Here is a 20,208-nt window from a genome sequence, read left to right on the forward strand (position 1 = left end):
AACAAGTGACTTTGATCCTCTGATGTTATCTAATCATCACATTTAGAACTGAACTTTATAAAAACCTGCTGAATTCATATTTATGTTCCTGGATGAACGGGGCGTCGCTTCTTCTGCAGCAAAGAAGTTAAAACACTGTGTTACATCGGAATCTGTGTGTGTGTGTGTGTGTGTGTGTGTGTGTGTGTTGGTCTCTGTCCCTCTTCACACAAACTGATAACCACATGTGTTTAGTTATTAATCTATGATGTTGGATCATGACTCTGGATGGTTCTCTCACTTTAACCCTGATGTCCTGACTGTATCACGTCACGTCTCGTGTTGTGCCGCAGGTTTAAACTTGTGTCTCATGAACTCTAAAGCGAATCAAACCAACACAAAGTAAACGTCAGTCCTGGAGGTGTCCTGATAACTTGTGATCAGTGCTGGTGTTTAATGTTAAAGTGTAAAGTGAGCGCAGGTCAGAGGAGGAGTGAGGAGGAAGCAGACTCCGACACAGACTCTGACACAGACCGGATCTTTAATGACTGTCTGTACTATATTTCAACATATTTGTTTGACAGGGAAGCTTTGAGCAAACAGGAATATAATTTTACTTTTTTGAAAAAAGGGCACTTTCTCTCGAGTAAGGAAAAGGGGTGTGGCTCCAGCCCCCTTTGGTGTCTATGTGTGCACATGCCAGCCTCCATCAATTCAATCTCCTTCCATTCAATCAAGCTGCACCAGAGTTCAATCACTCATAAAAACCAGTCCTCTAAATAATCCTGACTGTTTCCATCAATCGCACAATTATGAAGAAAGTGATACAAAGAGGTTCCTGGCTCCGCCCCTTTATCAGGATTAATGCCCAAATTTAATGAGTTTGTGTAAAAATCAGTTTTCTTGTGTACTTCTGCTGAAAAACAAACAAACAAATAGATAAGGAGTGAAAACAAAAGACCAAAAACATTTTATTTAAGAAGAATCATAAAATCATGATACATAATAATTCATTATCGATGTAATAACCACATTAATATCATGTATAAGACAGGAAATGAGTCACGTGGTGTAACCACAGCCTCAAAGGCTCATCACCAAGACCTCCAACATAGTTCAGAGGGTAACAGCAAAAAAAACGTGCTTGTGCTCAAACTCTGCTCTTGCACTCAGATATTTTGTTGCTTGTACAGACTTCCTGTATTTAATAACTACACACTATGGTTTCTGTAAAACTCGCTTGTACAGATGTTCTCTGAAGTCGTCCATCTTGGTTCTGTTTGTCACAGTGGCTCTGACCTGATGCTTCACACCAGGTCTTCCTGCTCCTCTGTGTCTTCTGTCTGTGCTGCAGCAGCGACGTTCTCATACTCAGGACAGTTGTGTGACTGATGGGGGAGAGATGAGAAAATATTAATCCTCACTGGACTTTATTCATGAAACCTGCAAATAATCACAGTTCATTCAAAACAGTTTGAACATAGCTGTGCCCCCTGTCCATTTGTTTGTTTGTCAATGGAAAGAACCTTTTACATTTTGGGGCAGATTCAGACAAAGTAGCTGATACAACAAATGTTTTATCTCTTTCTCTAACATAGTGAGATGAAAACAGTGATATGGAGTCATTCTTTTGGCCTCACTGTCTCTCACCTCTATCATCTCCACAGCTTCATTCACTTCTGATTTCAAGCTCAGAGTTTTCTTCATCCTGGATCGAAAACAACAACAAACACAACATTTGACAAGATGAACTTCATAACACTGAAACTAGTGTTTGAAGACATTTGAAGAAGACAGTAAAAGAGCAGAGGATGAACTGATGGATTTGTTTTACCTCGTCCAAAGAGTCCAGACCAGCACTGGAACCAGCACGACCACCAGAGTCAGCCTGATGATATTCATGATCATCACTAACTTCCCTAGACAACAGACAGGAGACATAAGCAGTGTGGTTAGACTGATGACTCAGTTTGCCAGGTGATGCTGTTGGTCAGTCAGTATTGTTCATGTGCAATATGATGGGCTTGATATACAACTGGGACACATCTGGAAATCCTGAGTATTGATGGTTTAAGGTTCTGGTGCATTGGAAATGGGGGGGGGGGGGGGGGGGGATGTAAATGTAAAAGGAAGAGTGCTACAATCACCTGCTCCAACAGTCAGATGTAAGGTGGCCTTACTACGTCCGTGTGTGTTCTGGGCCTCACACTGATACTTTCCACCATGTTCAGCTGTGATATTAGTGATGGTGAAGATTTGTCCTGATGCTGTTGGTGAGTCCTCGTTCTCCTTGTACCAGGTGTAGTTAGCTGCTGGGTTAGCATCACTGCTGCAGGTCAGAGTCACCGAGCTGCCCTCCATGATCTCACCAGAGGGACTCACTGACACAGAGGGAGGCTTTGGAGCGTCTGGATTTACATGGAATTTAATGGATTTCAAGAACGTTGCAGCATCTGGAATTTTGAAGATCTACAAAACCTCTCAGCTTTTGAATATTTCTAAATATTTACTCACATTTCACATTTATTAAGACACGTTTAGACGTTGTCTTCCCCAGCTCATTCTCAGCTGTGCAGTAATATTCTCCAGAGTCTGACGACCTGATGGATCTGAAAACCAGCTGAGCTGCTCTGTTGAGCAAAGTCTGGTTCTCCTTGTACCAGGTGTATGCAGGGGGTGGGTTAGCATCACTGCTGCAGGTCAGAGACACCGAGCTGTCCTTCAGAATGTCTCCAGGTTGACTCAGCTGCACTAAAGGAACCTTCGGAGCATCTGCAGGATATAATCACATCTTTACATGAGAATGTTGCTTTAAAGAATATAGTCTTTTAATAGTTTGCAGTCGTCCCTGGTTCTCAGCATCTTAAGAAGAGTGTTTGATTTACTTTTGGACACAGGACGGCCTCTTGAGTGTTTAGTAGTTTTACAAAGTAGTTACTGTTTGTATTAAATACAGACTTCATAAAACTGAACATGTCACCTCTGTCTCAGTCGAGTGGGATTTGCATGTGTCCTGTTCACATGCATGCAAAATATGAAGGGAAAAGTGGAAGTGAAAATGGAAGATGTAAACTCACACACAGGGGACGAGTGGTGATGCTCATAAGCACAGGAATAGCTGTTTTCAGGGTGAAGGAATCCCCTGAAAGTTGGAGACGTTTCCCCGTGAACTTCTGTTCCATTCTTGAACCAGATAAAGGAGGGACGACCAGAGAGAAGACAGCTGCTGTGACAAGTCAGTGTTGGACCAATCGGAGAACAGATCACCTGAACATCTGGATCTGTCAACAGGAAACACACATAGAAGCAGCTGTGGGACCCCAGGTTGAGAACCAGTGAACAACACAGTGACTTAGTGTTCCTCAGTACCTGTGACAGTCAGAGTTGTGCCAGGGAAACTTCTGTCCCATTCAAACCACTGTGATTTGAATGTGAAGCGATACTGGGCTGAATCGCTCAGTCTCAGGTTCATTATCCTCAGAGTGGAGCGCCCTGGCTCCGGATCAAGGACCTGAACACGAGCTGTGAACTCTGGGTCTTTGAGTAAGTCCACAGCTTGAGGAAGATACAGCTGCACATCCTCACGCTCAGCAACTAACCAGGACTTAGATGTGATACGATTAGAGTGACTGTTGTAACTGCAAGAGATGTCCACTGAGGAGCCTTTAAAGGCACAGATGTTCCTGTCGATGTAATTCACTCTGTTGCATGAATTTCCATGGACACCTGAAAAACAAAAAACAAGTATAATCTTTACTGTTGTATTTAACAATAATTCACAGATGACTGTTTCCCATCTCAGGAAATAAACAATGCAGAAAAGATGCTACATTTTTCTTTACAGTAAAAACGATGATGTTTTGAATTCCAGATCTACATCTGTGGTTGTATTTGTGATTTTCTTTCATCACCTCCCCCAGGAGGTTATGTTTTCACCCCAGTCTGTTGGCTGGTTGGTGTGCGTGCACAATAACGCAACAATTTACTGAAAAGATTTTGGTGCAGATCCAAGATTTTACTTTTACTTTCTTTAGCATTGCAAGATCGTGTTTTCCCAGAATCAAATTCATGGATCTTGATGGAAAAGATCTGACATATTTAAAGGCCTGATATCGAGGAGTGTGTGAAATATGGAGCAGCTTGATTGAATTGAATGGACTGTTGGGCCTTGATGGAGGAATGTGCTCTACTGCTACTGCTAATCTATAGTTTGGAGTCATTCAAATTCATTGTTCAACTGCAGAATATTTATCATAAAGGTTTGATAACAAACATCTTATGAATCAATGAAAATTATCTTTTAATATATGATATGTCAGCTGATGTGTCAGATTTTTTTTACTCTGCATCAGCCCTCAAGTCCATTTCTGACTCTCGTCAGTGTTTGAGCTCAGAAGGTTAAAGAGCAGAACATCATTGGTCATTGGAAGAAGTAAACTCACACACTGGAGCAGAGGGGAAATCCTCGTGGCCTCTCACAGCACAGGAAATACTGTCTCTTGAATAAAAGTAGGCTGTAAACGATTTTTCTCCCGGTGTCTTTTGTCCGTTCTTGTACCAGATGTAGGACAGACTGGGAGTTGGAGAACAACTGGTTTGACACTCAACACGTGACCATGAACAGTCATCCCTCCAGCAACTTGATGATTTTGTGCTGATCACCTGGACACCTGTGTAAGTAAAGAAACACACACATCATTTTAGACAGAGCTGTCCACATAAACAAACCATAGATTCACTGTTTCCAACTGAAATGTTACCTGTGACAGACAGAGTGACTCCAGCTGAACCAGTAAAACTCCCAGTAGGTTGGTTTGTTGTGAACCTGAACTTGTACACAGCTGAGTCGCTCTCTCTCAGGTTAGAGATTCTCAGAGTGCACTTGTTGTTTCCACAGAGATTCTCCACACGACCTGAATACTCCGGATCAGTCCTTAGACCAACGTGAATCCCATTACTCTCTTTAATGAACCAGAAAGTTTCCTGAACTGTAGTATCATGGTTATTAAATGTGGATGGGTATGTGTAGGTACAGGTAATGTCCACTGTTGATCCTCTGACGGCACAGATCTCAGTAGAAGTGTAACTCACATCCCAGCCATTCTCACACTGTACCACTGTAACACAGAGAATCAGATTCATAACCACACCAGAGAACACTTAGTTTACTTTTTACTTTCTGTAGAAAAGAAACACATTTCCATGAGCAGCATTCCATAGCATTTCAACTAATGACTCCACACACTGATGACAAGTCCTGCATCGAGAGGAGAGGAACTCAGTCATGATAATAATAATTATAATAACAATAATAATAATTATAATTATAATATTTCAGACTCTCTTCGATAGAAACCTTGATCTGCCTGAAACTTCTAAACAAAGATGAAAACAATAATACTGATGATAATTCCTTCATATATTTTCTTTCTGCATCACTTTACAGGTGGTGATCTGAAAATGAATGAATGGTTCATTTATATTTTTTCTTTCTTTCTCAAACTCACTTCAGGTGAATCAGAAGTCTGAGTGTAAAATAGAGTGACAACATGAATGTAGAGGTACAGTACCTGTCACAGTGAGAAGAAGGACAACAAATCCACTGGCTGCTGCAGTTACACTCATAGTAGCTGCTGCTCTCGTCTGTGACTTCAAACAAGAAAAACGTCCACAGATAAATAATGTACACAAGATGAAACTCAGTCACATCACAGACACGTCTACCTACAACACAGAAGAGGCTGAGAATAAAGACAGATTCTGTAAGAGAAAGATAAATTTAAACTGTTCAACACATCTTACTTCCTTCCTCTTATTACGTACCTGCACGTTGAGTCCGATGGTGTTAAATTAAACTGTGGTTTGTACGAGTGTGAGAAACGACTTCAGTCGATGTTCACACCAAACCTGTATCATCCACATCACAACATCTCACTGACACAAGAAATGAAAATTTTAGGAGACTTGAGAGAAACTGGGGTGTTTTTAATCTGTTCAAAGTCTCATTAAGATGCAATAAAGATTGACATGAAAAAGACAAATTAAAGAAAGATTTAAAATTGACCTGGAAAATAAACTGCCATTAAAACTGTTGGAACCATTTCATTTTAGAACAAGTTTGACTATAGCTGACCAGCTGAGACTAAAAACAGCCAGTGAATGTTTTTTTTACCTTTCTGCATCCTGTCGGCCATTTTGCTTCTCAAGCTACACGCTAACTTCCTGCTTTGCTCAGATTCTGTTATATCGTGTGGAAGTGTGAGGTCACCCTGCTGACCTGCTGGAAGGTGCAGGGACTCTTACTATTCAACACTCAGGTTTTTGGTGAGAGACGAATTCTCCTTTGCCAGAGAGGACATCCACCGAAGAATCAAGACTCCAGTTCACTGGATGTTGAGCCAACATACAGATCTTTGAGAGAGATTCAGACTTCCATGTTCCTCTTCACTCCACGGTTTGGTAGGACAGACACTGTACAAAGACAGATTGGGCCCAACGATCAATCCACCAGTTTGACATTTAAAGGGGACATATTATGACCATTTCACCACAGTTGATATGGCTCCTTGGGGTCTTAATGAAATGTCTGTAAAAAAAATTGGTAAAAATACCACAAGGATCATTTAAAACAGCACCTTTTTACTCTGTCTAAAACAGCCCTCCTCAGATCGACCTGTTTTGAGGGCCCCCTCCCCTCTCACCCCGCCCCCATCTTACCCCACCCCCTTTCACCCCTGTCATCCCTCCCCCTTCTCACCCCTACCATGGAGGTGTAGGACATATTGTTTTTACCTCCATTAATTTGCCTGTGTGTTTGAATGTGTTCTCACTACAGAATGCATTCAACATCTATAGTGCAGATTATGGGCCTTTATGTCTAAGAGGTATAGAGCAGTCAGTTTTGTTTTTGTTATGCATGAGATATCAGACATTTCTGCAATACTAATATGACTGAGGAATAAAATACATAAATTACTCTTCCCTCTGTATTACTTAACTTATAAACCTGGATCACAGCAGTACAACATTATTCCGTTGGTAACAACATTCGAGCTTCACACCCTGAGAGAGACGTCAGAGGAAAATGGCCGCTGTGTGAACATGGTGGATTAAAACACACCTAACTCCTTCTTCTTCACGTGTTTAACACGTGATGTGAGAAATACCACAAAACACTAAAGTGAAATCAATGGGCCTGATGCAAACTTTGAACAGACACCAGAGGCAACACAGCTCATCTGGTGTCAGCAGTTCACTTTGTGTTAACGGTCACATTCAAGGCGTTCATCACGTCAGTAGCAGCTCACATCCACATGAGACGTGCTCCCTCCAGTCCTCAGAGGAAATGAGTTCAACTCCTGATCGGCTGATGATGGAAACGATGGAAACAATAGTGTAGAAACAGAAAGAAGAGAAAGGGACAGAATCCTCTCTGTGGTTTTATCAGTAAAACTCTTTACACCCATCTAGTGGCAGCAGTGTCACACTACAACTAACTAATAATGCTTGTTTTGATAATTTTATGAATAGAAAAAAGTTATTTACAAGTTTAAAGTTTGTCGACCGTCTGACACACACCGCAGATATTTTCATGTTTGAAGCTGCAAGTTATAAAATGTTTGATATTTTTCATTCAGGCTAAATGTGGCGTTTTTAACAACTTCTACAAGTTGCTGATATATTTCAGATAAAAGTCGAGTCACCGAAGGCGTTTGGATTCATCCTCGGGGCAATTTATCCATTAGCTGTCAAGACAAGTCACTTAAAACTGAACATTCACTTCAACAATGATGCTGGAGTCTGTCACCAAAGAAGGATTCATCCTGTGGGGACCATGATCAGTTGTATGAACTTCTATTAAAATCCATCCAGCAGCTGTTGAGATATTTCCATCGGGACTAAGGTGATTTCCAGACGTTGGTCTAAACAGCAGGAGGTTTTTTGACTGTGCTGTACAATGCAGCTGGATCCTCTCCAGTGTCCTGACCTCTGGTTCTGAAAGGAGATAAAACTAATGAATGATCAGGAGGTCATGGAGACGTAGCATTAAAGGAAACATATTGAGTTTCAAAGTTCTGCAAAGTTAAAAAGTCCAAAGTCTGAGCTCCTCTCCTGGTAAAACGAGCTCCTCTGCCCCACAGAAAACATGAAGCTCCTGAAACACCTCACCAGTAGCCCCGCCCACACCTCTGCATCATCGGCAGAAGCCAGGGCTGTAGCAAACGTAGCATGAGCAGTATTTAAACGTAAACAGTGGTGTGTTGAACACATTGTGTTACGAAGTGTCGCATCAATGTTAGTGGAGGAGGTCATTCTTGGCGTTCTCGTGGAAAACATCTCGGAGGAAGATGATGTGAGTTAAAATACGTGTTGAATGCTTCAATACAGGCTGAATGTCAAAGTCTCTGCTTCCGTCGTCTGGAACAGCAGCTTCTAACACCAGCATCTGGAGAGAACTTTAGAATCCATTGTGTCACTGCCTTTTAAAAACAGTCTCTGCTGATTGGGGAACACCTCTGACACACCCACCAGACGAGAAGATTGAATGTGTCCTTCGTAAAGTGAGAGTGGAGGATTTCCTACATGCACAGGAAGTGGTTAACCAATCACAACAGAGTGGGCAGGGTGACCAATCAGAGCAGACTGGGCATTAACAGGAGGAGGGGCCTTAAAGAGACAGGAGCTAAATCCAAGTGTTTGAGACAGAGGCTGAAAAGAGGAGCTGCAGCAATAGATAGTCTGAGGAAAGTGATGTTTTCTGAACATTAAACATTTTAAAGTCACAACATTAATAAAAATGATCAAACTAAGTATGAGCAGAATATGTCACAAATACACATTTTTAAACAACACAAGAAAATGAAAGTGTAAAAACAAATGACTTCTATAGGATTTATCTCTGTTTATTGTGTTTTGTGGTGTTAGTGAGGATAATGGTCCTGAATGAAGAGCTGCTCACCTCGGGGCAGATCTGTTAAACTTGACAGAAGCGTACGCAACCTCCTTGTGTTCACTGGGTTCAGCTGATCTGACGCTGGAGTAGACGGGATCAGTCTGACTCTTCCTGAAGTGGACACTGGCATAGTTGAGGTCACAGTTTTCCTCAGACTGATTGGGTAGACGCTGTAAACACAAATTTGCTTTTTAATCTTGTACATTTGTCAGAATGGACAACGTTAGAGTCCAACTATAGCAGCTATTGATTTATTTAAACCGCCTCCTTCTACACCGGACATGTTTCAAGGACAGGAAACATGTTCTACTAAAAACCAAAAGGAGGGAAGTCTTCAGTTTGAATTCCAAACATTAACACTACAAACTTCTCACTTAGTGTGTCTGTGAGCCACTTGTGTGTGCGCTTTCACATCGGTTGTGTCCAGATAAGACTACATCTGGGAGTTGGATGTTCACGTACTGCAGCCAAGTTTGGTCAAAACAAGTTGTGTAACATTATTTAAGTAGAGGTCGAGCTACACACAATATAATCACTAGACCCCAAAACTATCTGTCAGCACTTAAAAAAGAAAAGTCAGGCTCACAGAAACTTGAAGGAGCGAGAAAGAAGGGGGATAGGCCACACCCCCTTAACTCCCTTCTTTCACTCAGTCTTGTTCTGACCAGCAACGAGTACACAACTCTCCGTCTTGCCGATGCACCGCACTCTACTCACCAACACTCAGTGCCACACAACACTATCTCTCCAGCTCGTAACACAATTACCTCAAATTCACGTCAAAGGGCAACATACTCACTAAATACAGATATGAAAGAACACGACTGCTCTGTGGATCAACCTTTAATTATAGAGCTGCATCCACACGCAGCCAACACTGACTCTATTTGTCTAAACGACACAGACTAAAAACAGCAGACTCACACACACTTAGTCTCAGACAGAACAACGCACAATGAATGTGTTACACAGCCACACCCAATGGTGATCTGCTCAACACAACAGTGCTCCACACTAAAGATATCTGAACCAATCAATACAATCTTTCAAAAACTTCCACAAGATATAAAGCAGCACAAGTTACAAATCAACAAACTTAGAGCAGCATCAAGTGTCACAGCACAGAAAATTATAACTATTTTTTAATCTTCACATTACAGAGAAAAGGGTTTGATGTGAGAAATAGTGGCGTTTGAAAGGATTGAAGCTGAACTGTGTGTCTCACCTGCTCATTGTGGTCAAGTCTGTCCCCAGGATCAGCAGATTGATGAGAGTTTCTCTTTTTTCTGATCAATTGAACCAAATAGCAAACAATATACATAATAATGGAGTTGATATAATTTAACAGAACAGATTTTCAAGAACTCATCGTACAAATCTTTAGTGGAACAGATTTGCTCACCTGATCAGTAGGAACACGGAGAGGAGAGTCAGAGCGAGGAAAACTGCAGCAGCTGATCCAATGAGTGCTGATCTCCATGCTGCAGATAAAAATATAATGAAATAACTTTTACTTTATTATTTCACGAAATCACAATACTTGAAGCTGCAGCACGAAACATTTACAAAAACAACTTTTTTGTTCATGTTAGTTTTTGTGTCAGATGCTTGATGATTCTCAGCTGACGACCTCAATAATCAGTTTTCCAGGTGATGCTGTTGGTCAGTCAGTATTTTTCATGTGCAATATGATGGACTTGATTTACAGCTGTGACACATCTTGAAATCCTGAGTATTGATGGTTTAAGGCAGGGGTTTTCAACTGGTTTTGTCCCAGGGACCACCATTCTGACTAGAGTAAGTAATCCGCGGCCCACTGATGTGCCAATGCGCGTGCGTGACTACGTGTGTGTGCGTGCAAGTGGATAGAAGGAATCTTTAACATTTGGTTTTCCATGTTGGTTTATTTAAAAACCTCAAACAACTCTACAAAAATGTGTAAAAATCACTAACAACGGTTGATTTTCAGTGCTTAAGAATTGAAAACAAAATTAAAACGCAGTTTGTAGTTGTACTGCATCTCAGAACCATATGTACGTCAATATATAACGTTCATGACTTAAATATACAGACATGTAGCTGACATGTTGAGATAACGTTAAAGTATTGGTGATCAATAACAATCAACATAAACTGGGGCTGCAACTGAATAGGGAAGATGACAGTGTAATGCAGAATATGTCACAAATGATAATCATACAATATCACACAAACAATTGAGGCCTACTGAAGTTTAACCTCATGATCACCAGCAGCAAATCCCACCTACTGCGTGAGTAGTTCTTCTGTGTGTTTGTGTGTCTAGAGCTCTCCTAAGAAATTGTTTCTCAACCAGCGAACCTGGTAAAGTTGACTGTTATTGCAATTAACTGTTTTGGCTATTATGCCATTTTACTTTTCTTATTACAAAGTATTTGTTTTTGGCTCTTTTGTTTTATTTAATATTTTCATTATTAATTCTGCCCTTTTGGGCCTTCTTTTTGGAAAAATACAAATTCCCATGATACAAACTACTTCTCCAAGACCTCCTGAGAGTTTTTCTGACGAGCTCAACCGCTCTTCTTCTACCTATTTATCTTGTGTTTCTGTTCTTATTCTTTCTACTACAATATTATCTTGTGTTTCTGTTCTTATTCTTTCTACTGCAATATTTTATATTTTATATTTTATTGTATTGTATTGTATTTTATTGTATTCAAATGTACCGGCTGCTATGACGACTTAATTTCCCTTCGGGGATGAATAAAGTAATCTATCTATCTATCTATCTATCTATCTATCTATCTATCTATCTATCTATCTATCTATCTATCTATCTATCTATCTATCTTCTACATCTACCTTTAATACATGCACAGGGGGAAACTACTGGCAGTTTCTAGCCCAAAGCCAGTTTCAATTTTCCCCTCATCACTTTTATATTATTTTAGACATATTTTTCTTATTTTAAATATTTTTCACGATATTCAAGAGTAATCTGGAAATGTGTTGAAATATCACAACAATTTCGCGGACCCCCTGCAATGCCGTCGCGGACCACCAGGGGGCCGCAGACCCCTGGTTGAAAACCCCGGGTTTAAGGTTCTGGTGCAATGAAAATGGGGGGGATGGGGGGGATGTAAACTGTAAAAGTCAGAGTGCTAAAATCACCTGCTCCAACATTCAGATGTAAGGTGGCCTTACTACGTCCGTGTGTGTTCTGGGCCTCACACTGATACTTTCCACCATGTTCAGCTGTAATATTAGTGATGGTGAAGATTTGTCCTGATGCTGTTGGTGAGTCCTCGTCCTCCTTGTACCAGGTGTAGTTAGCTGCTGGGTTAGCATCACTGCTGCAGGTCAGAGTCACTGAGCTGCCCTCCATGATCTCACCAGAGGGACTCACTGACACAGAGGGAGGCTTTGGAGCGTCTGAAGGATAGTTTATATTAACACACAGGATGAGAATACACTCAAAACACTCTCTGTATTATTTGTTAAAAGTTTAAATTTGAATGATTTCCACATTATTGTAGCTTCATGAGGTAAACTCACACAATGTAGGAGAAGGGAAACGCTCCTGTCCTTCTATAGCACAGTGATAGCTGTCTTCAGCATTAAAGTGTCGGAGGTGAAAGTATTTTTTTCGTCCAACAGGTTTATTGTTATTGTACCAAACGTAGGAAAGATGATCAGGGAGCTGACACCTGCTGTGACAGGTCAGCTCTGTCCAGGTAGAAGATGGATTGGGTGTTGATCTCCTCACATGTACCTGGAGCTGAGGGTCTGTGAACAAACATGTGATTTTATTTCAACATACACACTAACATTTCAAACTGACTCTAATGTAAATGTTACCTGTGACAGACAGAGTGACTCCAGCTGAACCAGTTAAACTCCCAGTAGGTTGGTTTGTTGTGAACCTGAACTTGTACACAGCTGAGTCGCTCTCTCTCAGGTTAGAGATTCTCAGAGTGCACTTGTTGTTTCCACAGAGATTCTCCACACGACCTGAATACTCCGGATCAGTCCTTAGATCAACGTGAATCCCATTACTCTCTTTAATGAACCATAAAGTTCTCTGAACTGTAGTATCAAGGTGATTCAACCAGGATGGGTATGTGTAGGTACAGTTAATGTCCACTGTTGATCCTCTGAAGGCACAGATTTCAGTAGAAGTGTAACTCACATTCCAGCCATTCTGACTCCTCACCACTGTAACACAGAGCACATCAGAGAATCAGAAGATAAACTTATACATTCATAAAACTAACTCCATGTATTTTCTCTGGTGAATCACCAGTCGGCAGGTTTTCATTTTAAGATGATGACGATGCCAAGATGAGGAAACTTTCAGTTCACATAAAACACAGTGAAGTTCCCTTTAGACTTCAGAGTGAGGGAGAAACACACTGTTGGAGGTGAGGAACATGAGGGACCTTGTACAAGTTGCTCTTATAATGGAGCAAACTGGCCAATATGGAGGAAATGATCTGTGTCTTTGATGCAGAGTCGATCAAAGATGGACGACAGGTCTACACTTCCTCCCACTCTCCAGAAATGAAGCCAAAATATCCTGGATACCAACGCTGCCATCTTTCACATTTGGAACCACAGTCTGCACAGTAGTGATCCGGAGATGGAGCCACAGTATCAAGGTCCCGCCCATATATGACCTCGACCAATCCTGAGTCAGCGTCTGCTGTCAATCATGAAGTTTAATCTAATTTTCGTATCATCAAATCACTAATAAAAACCAAACTTATGAGAAACATGAACAATAGAGTGTGATAAGAACGACCTAAAATGACACAAACCATCTTTGAGAAAAATGTATTTTACTTTTTAGTTTGGTCCATGTCCTTCCCATTAACATGGAGGAGACAGGATGTATGTTCTATACTGCAGCCAGCCACCAGGGGGCGATCAAGATGCTTTGGCTTCACTTCTGGGGAGCAGTCATGTCTTCCATCTTTATTTACACAAGCAGAATACCAGTACTTATACTACACTAGTTTGTCAGTACTGAAAGTAGTATCCAAAGAGTTCAATGTCCCCATGCAGAAAAAAGTATTTAAAAACACATGAAGTTATGGTACAATGTATTATCTAAAATACTCCAGCAGATGGTGCTGTTAGTGAAATACTGTAGATTAAACTCACACATTGACGGAGAGCGGAAATCCTCGAGTCCTTTAACAGCACAGGAAACTCTGTCTTCAGAATAGAAATAATCTGTATAAGATGCTCCTTCCTTCATCTTATGTTGATAATTGTACCAGACGTAGTTAAGATGATCAGGAAGACGACAACTGCTCTGACAACTGAGCACTGCCCAGTTATAAGAGTCATGCTGCACTGATCTGCTCACCTGCACATGCAAATCTGTGTGTGAGAATAAGAAATTCATTTTAGTCCAAACTGACAACACACACATGCATATAAAAGAGCACACACACACACTCAAGTGAACCAAACAAGATGTAGGAAATAAATGAATGAATGTTCAGATGTAAATGTTACCTGTGACAGACAGAGTGACTCCAGCTGAACCAGTAAAACTCCCAGTAGGTTGGTTTGTTGTGAACATGAACTTGTACACAGCTGAGTCTCTCTCTCTCAGGTTAGAGATTCTCAGAGTGCACTTGTTGTTTCCACAGAGATTCTCCACACGACCTGAATACTCTGGATCAGTCCTTAGATCAACGTGAATCCCATTACTCTCTTTAATGAACCAGAAAGTTTCCTGAACTGTAATATCATGGTTATTAACTGTGGATGGGTATGTGTAGGTACAGTTAATGTCCACTGTTGATCCTCTGACGGCACAGATCTCAGTAGAAGTGTAACTCACATCCCAGCCATTCTCACACTGTACCACTGTAACACAGAGAATCAGATTCATAACGACACCAGAGAACACTTAGTTTACTTTTTACTTTCTGTAGAAAAGAAACACATTTCCATGAGCAGCATTCCATAGCATTTCAACTAATGACTCCACACACTGATGACAAGTCCTGCATCGAGAGGAAAGGAACTCAGTCATGCTGAGAATTATAAGAATAATAATAATCATCGATAGAAACCTTGATCTGCCTGAAACTTCTAAACAAAGATGAAGACATTAATACTGATGATAATTCCTTCATATATTTTCTTTCTGCATCACTTTACAGGTGGTGATCTGAAAATGAATGAATGGTTCATTTATATTTTTTCTTTCTTTCTCAAACTCACTTCAGGTGAATCAGAAGTCTGAGTGTAAAATAGAGTGACAACATGAATGTAGAGGTACAGTACCTGTCACAGTGAGAAGAAGGACAACAAATCCACTGGCTGCTGCAGTTACACTCATAGTAGCTGCTGCTCTCGTCTGTGACTTCAAACAAGAAAAACGTCCACAGATAAATAATGTGCACAAGATGAAACTCAGTCACATCACAGACACGTCTACCTACAACACAGAAGAGGCTGAGAATAAAGACAGATTCTGTAAGAGAAAGATGTATAGATAGATTTAAACTATTAAATCCCCCCCCCACCCCCCCCCCCTTCCTTCCTCTTTCCACTGAACTGCTTGCTGAGCTCGATGGTGTTAAATCAAATCTAGAGCAGTAACTTGTGGTTTGTACAAAGTGTGAATTTCCTCATTTTACAGACTGTTAGAAATTACCTTAGTGGCTCTTCCCATCAATCCTGAATCACGCTCAACTGAAGCTGTAAGCAGCGTTGAACAGCCCCCCCCCGATCCAGCTAGTTGAAGCAGAGGTTTACTTTTCTTACCCGTCCGACACTGCACGATTGAGAAAGATGCTAATTCCAATGTGGAGTGTGCAGCTGTGTACATGCTTCCTGTGTCCACTATGTGGCAGCGGAGAACACACCCTGCACGCACTATGCTGCTGTAAATCAAGAGTAGAACACACCATGAACATTCCTTGTGAACAGAATGGTAATTAACACAAGGGTTACTTCCACTGACCAGTAGGTGGCACAGTGACTGGGACTGAATATGAATGATTTGAGAGAGAGAGAGAGAGAGAGAGAGAGAGAGAGAGAGAGAGAGAGAGAGAGAGAGAGAGAGAGAGAGAGAGAGAGAGAGAGAGAGAGAGAGAGAGAGAGAGATCTGTGGTGAATCCACATCAGCAGCTAGATTCCACCCTTGGGAAATGATGTTTGTCAGCATGTCACAATGAGAGATAGAAACCATAGATCAGTTAAAACCTTGGCTTCCTTCCTCTTTACATCATTGCAGTTTTTTTCGATTGCTTAAGCACGATTTTCAAAACAGGGCCCGGTGTTTCAAACACTAAACACAATCAGCACAACCACACACCCAATCAGCAGAACACCTCAGATCCTTTGCAAAACGAAACACTCTTGTAAAAACTATACACGTATTTATCAAACCATATTTTTTTGCCATATGAAACACACACGCTTCATATTACTTAATTCTGCTTTAGCCAGTTACACACTGCTGTTGCTAACCTTAAACACTTTTATCAATTCCAGTTCTCAGTGATTAGAGTTCTATAAGTGAAGTACTCTGAGAAAGTGCAAATATACAATAAATCCACCAAACACTACACAAGACCAATGCTGCAGTCCCATGAAAATTGAATGTATTTCTCTCCATATCCCCAAATCAGTCAACATGTCAACATGGAGAATCACAACACAACATGTCCCAGTTTTCATGCTACTACAGGAGTGTGCACAACACTGTAAGCTCCACAAATATCAGACAAGCAGAAAATTCTGTATCCAGTACAGTTTCAATGAGGCAGTGTTAATTTCGTTGACGAAAACTGGGACGAAAAATATTCGTTAACGATCTTTTTACCATGACTAAGACGAGACTTAACGAAAACGGATCTTTGAAAATAAAAACTATGACTATGTTGGTGGATGACTAAGTCACATAATTTTTTTAAACATCATCGTATCAGGCCGTCATGACGTATCAGGAGCGGGCGAGTGTCTGTGTCTGTGTGTGTGTGTGTGTGTGTGTGAGTGCCCAAGATAGCGCACCGGTCCCGAGGCTCCGCCCCCGCCCCGCTCACTTCGCTCAGAGAGACACAGTGAGATCAGAGCTCAGTGACTCACTGCTTCTTAACTATGGAAACAGTGAAAACACAGAGTTTCTCTGGTCTCAGCTGATCAGAGATCAGCGCCTCAGCTTCTTGATCAGAGCAGAAGCTGCAGTTGGTTTCTACCGAGCTTCAGTTTCTGTGTTCGCCTCCAGTCTGACCTGCTCTCACTTTTAGTTTTCACATTTAAAACTAAATATATATTTTAAGCTATTAGGCTGCAGCTATATGTTTTTAGTTATTTCAAAATAGGGTACTTCTTATTTCATACATTTCCCACAAATATGGGGAGGACTCAAATAGACTAAATGTGACTAAAACTAATATGCATTTTCGTCAAAAGACTAAGTATAAAACTACATCAAAAATAGCTGCCAAAATGAACACTGCAATGAGGGGTACCTGAGCCTGGGGCTGGAGATCGTAAACCCTCCACCGCCATGCCAAGAAAAACTCTTTGATTGGGTTTAGAAATGGAGAGTATGGTGGAAGGTATGGTACTGTAAACTGCTGATGGACAGTTCTGGACCAGAGCAGAGTGGTGGAATGACTCATTGTCCCAGATGACAATGGATTGCATCTGGTGCGTGTGGTTTACTGCTGTGACGATGTTGTGTAATCGGTCCAAACATTTGAGAATGTGAGTTGTGTTGTAAGGGCCCATGTTGGGGTGACGGAGGAGGACCCCATTCTGTGTAGTGGCAGCACAAAAGGTGATGTTACCACCACGTTGCCCTGGGACATGGATTATAGCCCCGTGGCCAATGATATGTCTGCCTCTCCTTCTTGCTTTTGTCCTATGAACCCTGCCTCATCTATGAATATGAATTAATGCGATTTCCTCAGCATCCATCTGTAAAACTCTCAGAAATACAGTGAAAGACAAGATTGTGTAGTTCAGCATAGGTCTGGAATACAGTACATTTACATTATGAAAGTTATGTGAGCAGTATGCAACATCACACACAACATCATTACTAATGCCACAGCCGCAGCCTTCTCCTCCTCCGTGGATTCCCCCTCTCACCCTCACTCTTCTTCTTTTTTGAGCACAAGCTCCATTTTGGTTGAAAACAGGTGAACTCAGCTGCTGCATTTTTAAAGTGCTTAAACCCTATTGGTGTGTCTAAGCAATCATGTGTTTGAACACCTGATGGATGTGTTTAACCAATTGGCCCATAGGGGGGGTCATTTGACAGGCAGTGCTTAGGAATTGCAAGGAAGTGACATCTTGATATACTTCTGTGTTTAATGTATACAAGTGTGTTTAGTGTTTTGCAGATCACTGAGTGTATTGTTTTGCAAAAAGTGTGAAGCTGACATTGTGCTTATAGTGGTGCAGATCTGGGCCCATGTTTTGCTCCTTGAGTGTCAGGTTTGATAATTGTGTTATCCATTTGATTTTAGTGTTTATGCAATCGAAAAAAACTGTAAAGAAAGTGACACAAACAGGCTCCTGGCTCCGCCCCTTTATGAGGATTCCTGCCCAAATTTTGTTTTTTAGTTTTCTGTTGTAATTCTGCATAAAAACAAACAAACAAATAGATAAGGAGTGAAAGCAAAAGACAAAAAAAATTTATTTAAGAAAGAATCATAAAATCACAATACATAATAACTCATTATCCATGTAATAACCACATTAATATCATGTATAAGACACAAGATGAGTCACGTGGTGTTACCACAGCCTCACAGGCTCATCACCAAGACGTCCAACATAGTTCAGAGGGTAAACAAAAATAATCTATTTATTGCAGAAAATACAACAACTTCAACAACAGACCGGCAAAATGGAAAAAAGAAGGAAAACCTAACACACCAACCCACAAAGGGTAGTAGGACCTGATAATCTTCCTTCAACCTAAACCAACATCAGAACTAAAGCTGACAGAAATAAAGCTGCGGAAACTGGACGACTGGACCCATCAGAAAAGAAAAAGAAAAGATACAACACAACAATACTCTTGCTCTAAAGGTCATGCTGTACAAACTGTTGCTGCTGCAACAGGGGATGGAAAGAGAGATACTTCCTGTTCCCTCCTAAATACTTTCATCAACCAATCAAAGTGCACCTGAGGAGAGAAGAAAACAGGAAACCATGAGTAGAAAGGAAATGTACGGTAGTTTTCCACTTCATTAAAAAGCGTAGTCTTTTAGTTTGAGAGCTGGACTTGCACGTTTAGATTTTGTGGTGTTTTACTCAAAACCCTCGCTTGCACTCACACAGCTCCTGCTGGTGCTTAGATTTGCTCTGCTTGTGCTCAAACTCGGCGCTTGCACTCAGATATTTTGCTGCTTGGACAGATTTCCTGTATTTAATAATTACACACTATGGTTTCAGTAAAACTCTCTTGTACGGATGTTCTCTGAAGTCGTCCATCTTGGTTGTGTTTGTCACAGTGGCTCTGACCTGATGCTTCACACCAGGTCTTCCTGCTCCTCTGTGTCTTCTGTCTGTGCTGCAGCAGCAACGTTCTCATACTCAGGACAGTTGTGTGACTGATGGAGGAGAGATGAGAAAATATTAATCCTCACTGGACTTTATTCATGAAACCTGCAAATAATCACAGTTCATTCAAAATGGTTTGAACGTAGTTGCACCCCCCTCCAACTCGTTTGTTTGTTCATTAGCAGGATTACACAAGGACGTCACCCATTGGTTTGTGAGCTGCCATTTTGAAGTAACGATATTTAGAGGGAAGGGGGTGGAGCCTGAATCAGGGCCCAAGGACCCTCCCCGCCCATCTAAACCTGTGACCTGCACCCAGTACTAGCTGTCAATCACACAGTATCCATTACCCAATGCCTGTGGTGCTTTATGGTATTTTTAACTCAAAATGGATCATTCACTTCACTTTCCAGACCCAGAGTCTACGTCCATTTTAATAGACGGTCAATGGAAAGAACCTTGTTTAAATGTTTGATCTCTTTCTCTAACATGGTGAGATGAAACAGTGATATGGAGTCATTCTTTTGGCCTCACTGTCTCTAACCTCTATCATCTCCACAGCTTCATTCACTTCTGATTTCAACCTCTGAGTTTTCTTCATTCTGGATCGAAAACAACAACAAACACAACATTTGACAAAATGAACTTCATAACACTGAAACTAGTGTTTGAAGACATTTGAAGAAGACAGTAAAAGAGCAGAGGGTGAACTGATGGATTTGTTTTACCTCGTCCACAGAGTCCAGACAAGC

General features: G+C 41.1%; 2 protein-coding genes across 2 annotated transcripts in view; both read right to left on the reverse strand.

The window, feature by feature from the left end:
- Nucleotides 1-20,208, reverse strand: part of LOC128437523 (B-cell receptor CD22) — a 175,553-nt gene that overhangs the window by 47,848 nt on the left and 107,497 nt on the right. The window lies entirely within an intron of this gene.
- The window catches only part of LOC128437408 (B-cell receptor CD22), a 40,359-nt gene that overhangs the window by 10,953 nt on the left and 9,198 nt on the right, over nucleotides 1-20,208 (reverse strand). The window contains exons 3-6 of the mRNA XM_053419551.1: nucleotides 4,422-4,649; nucleotides 3,349-3,705; nucleotides 3,057-3,260; nucleotides 2,494-2,751 (exon numbers count right to left, since the gene is read on the reverse strand). Of these exons, the coding sequence (XP_053275526.1) occupies nucleotides 2,494-2,751; nucleotides 3,057-3,260; nucleotides 3,349-3,705; nucleotides 4,422-4,649 (1,047 nt within the window). The remainder of the gene's footprint in view (nucleotides 1-2,493; nucleotides 2,752-3,056; nucleotides 3,261-3,348; nucleotides 3,706-4,421; nucleotides 4,650-20,208) is intronic.

Source organism: Pleuronectes platessa, chromosome 3 (genome assembly GCF_947347685.1).
Source record: "Pleuronectes platessa chromosome 3, fPlePla1.1, whole genome shotgun sequence".
Classification (NCBI taxonomy): Eukaryota; Metazoa; Chordata; class Actinopteri; order Pleuronectiformes; family Pleuronectidae; genus Pleuronectes; species Pleuronectes platessa.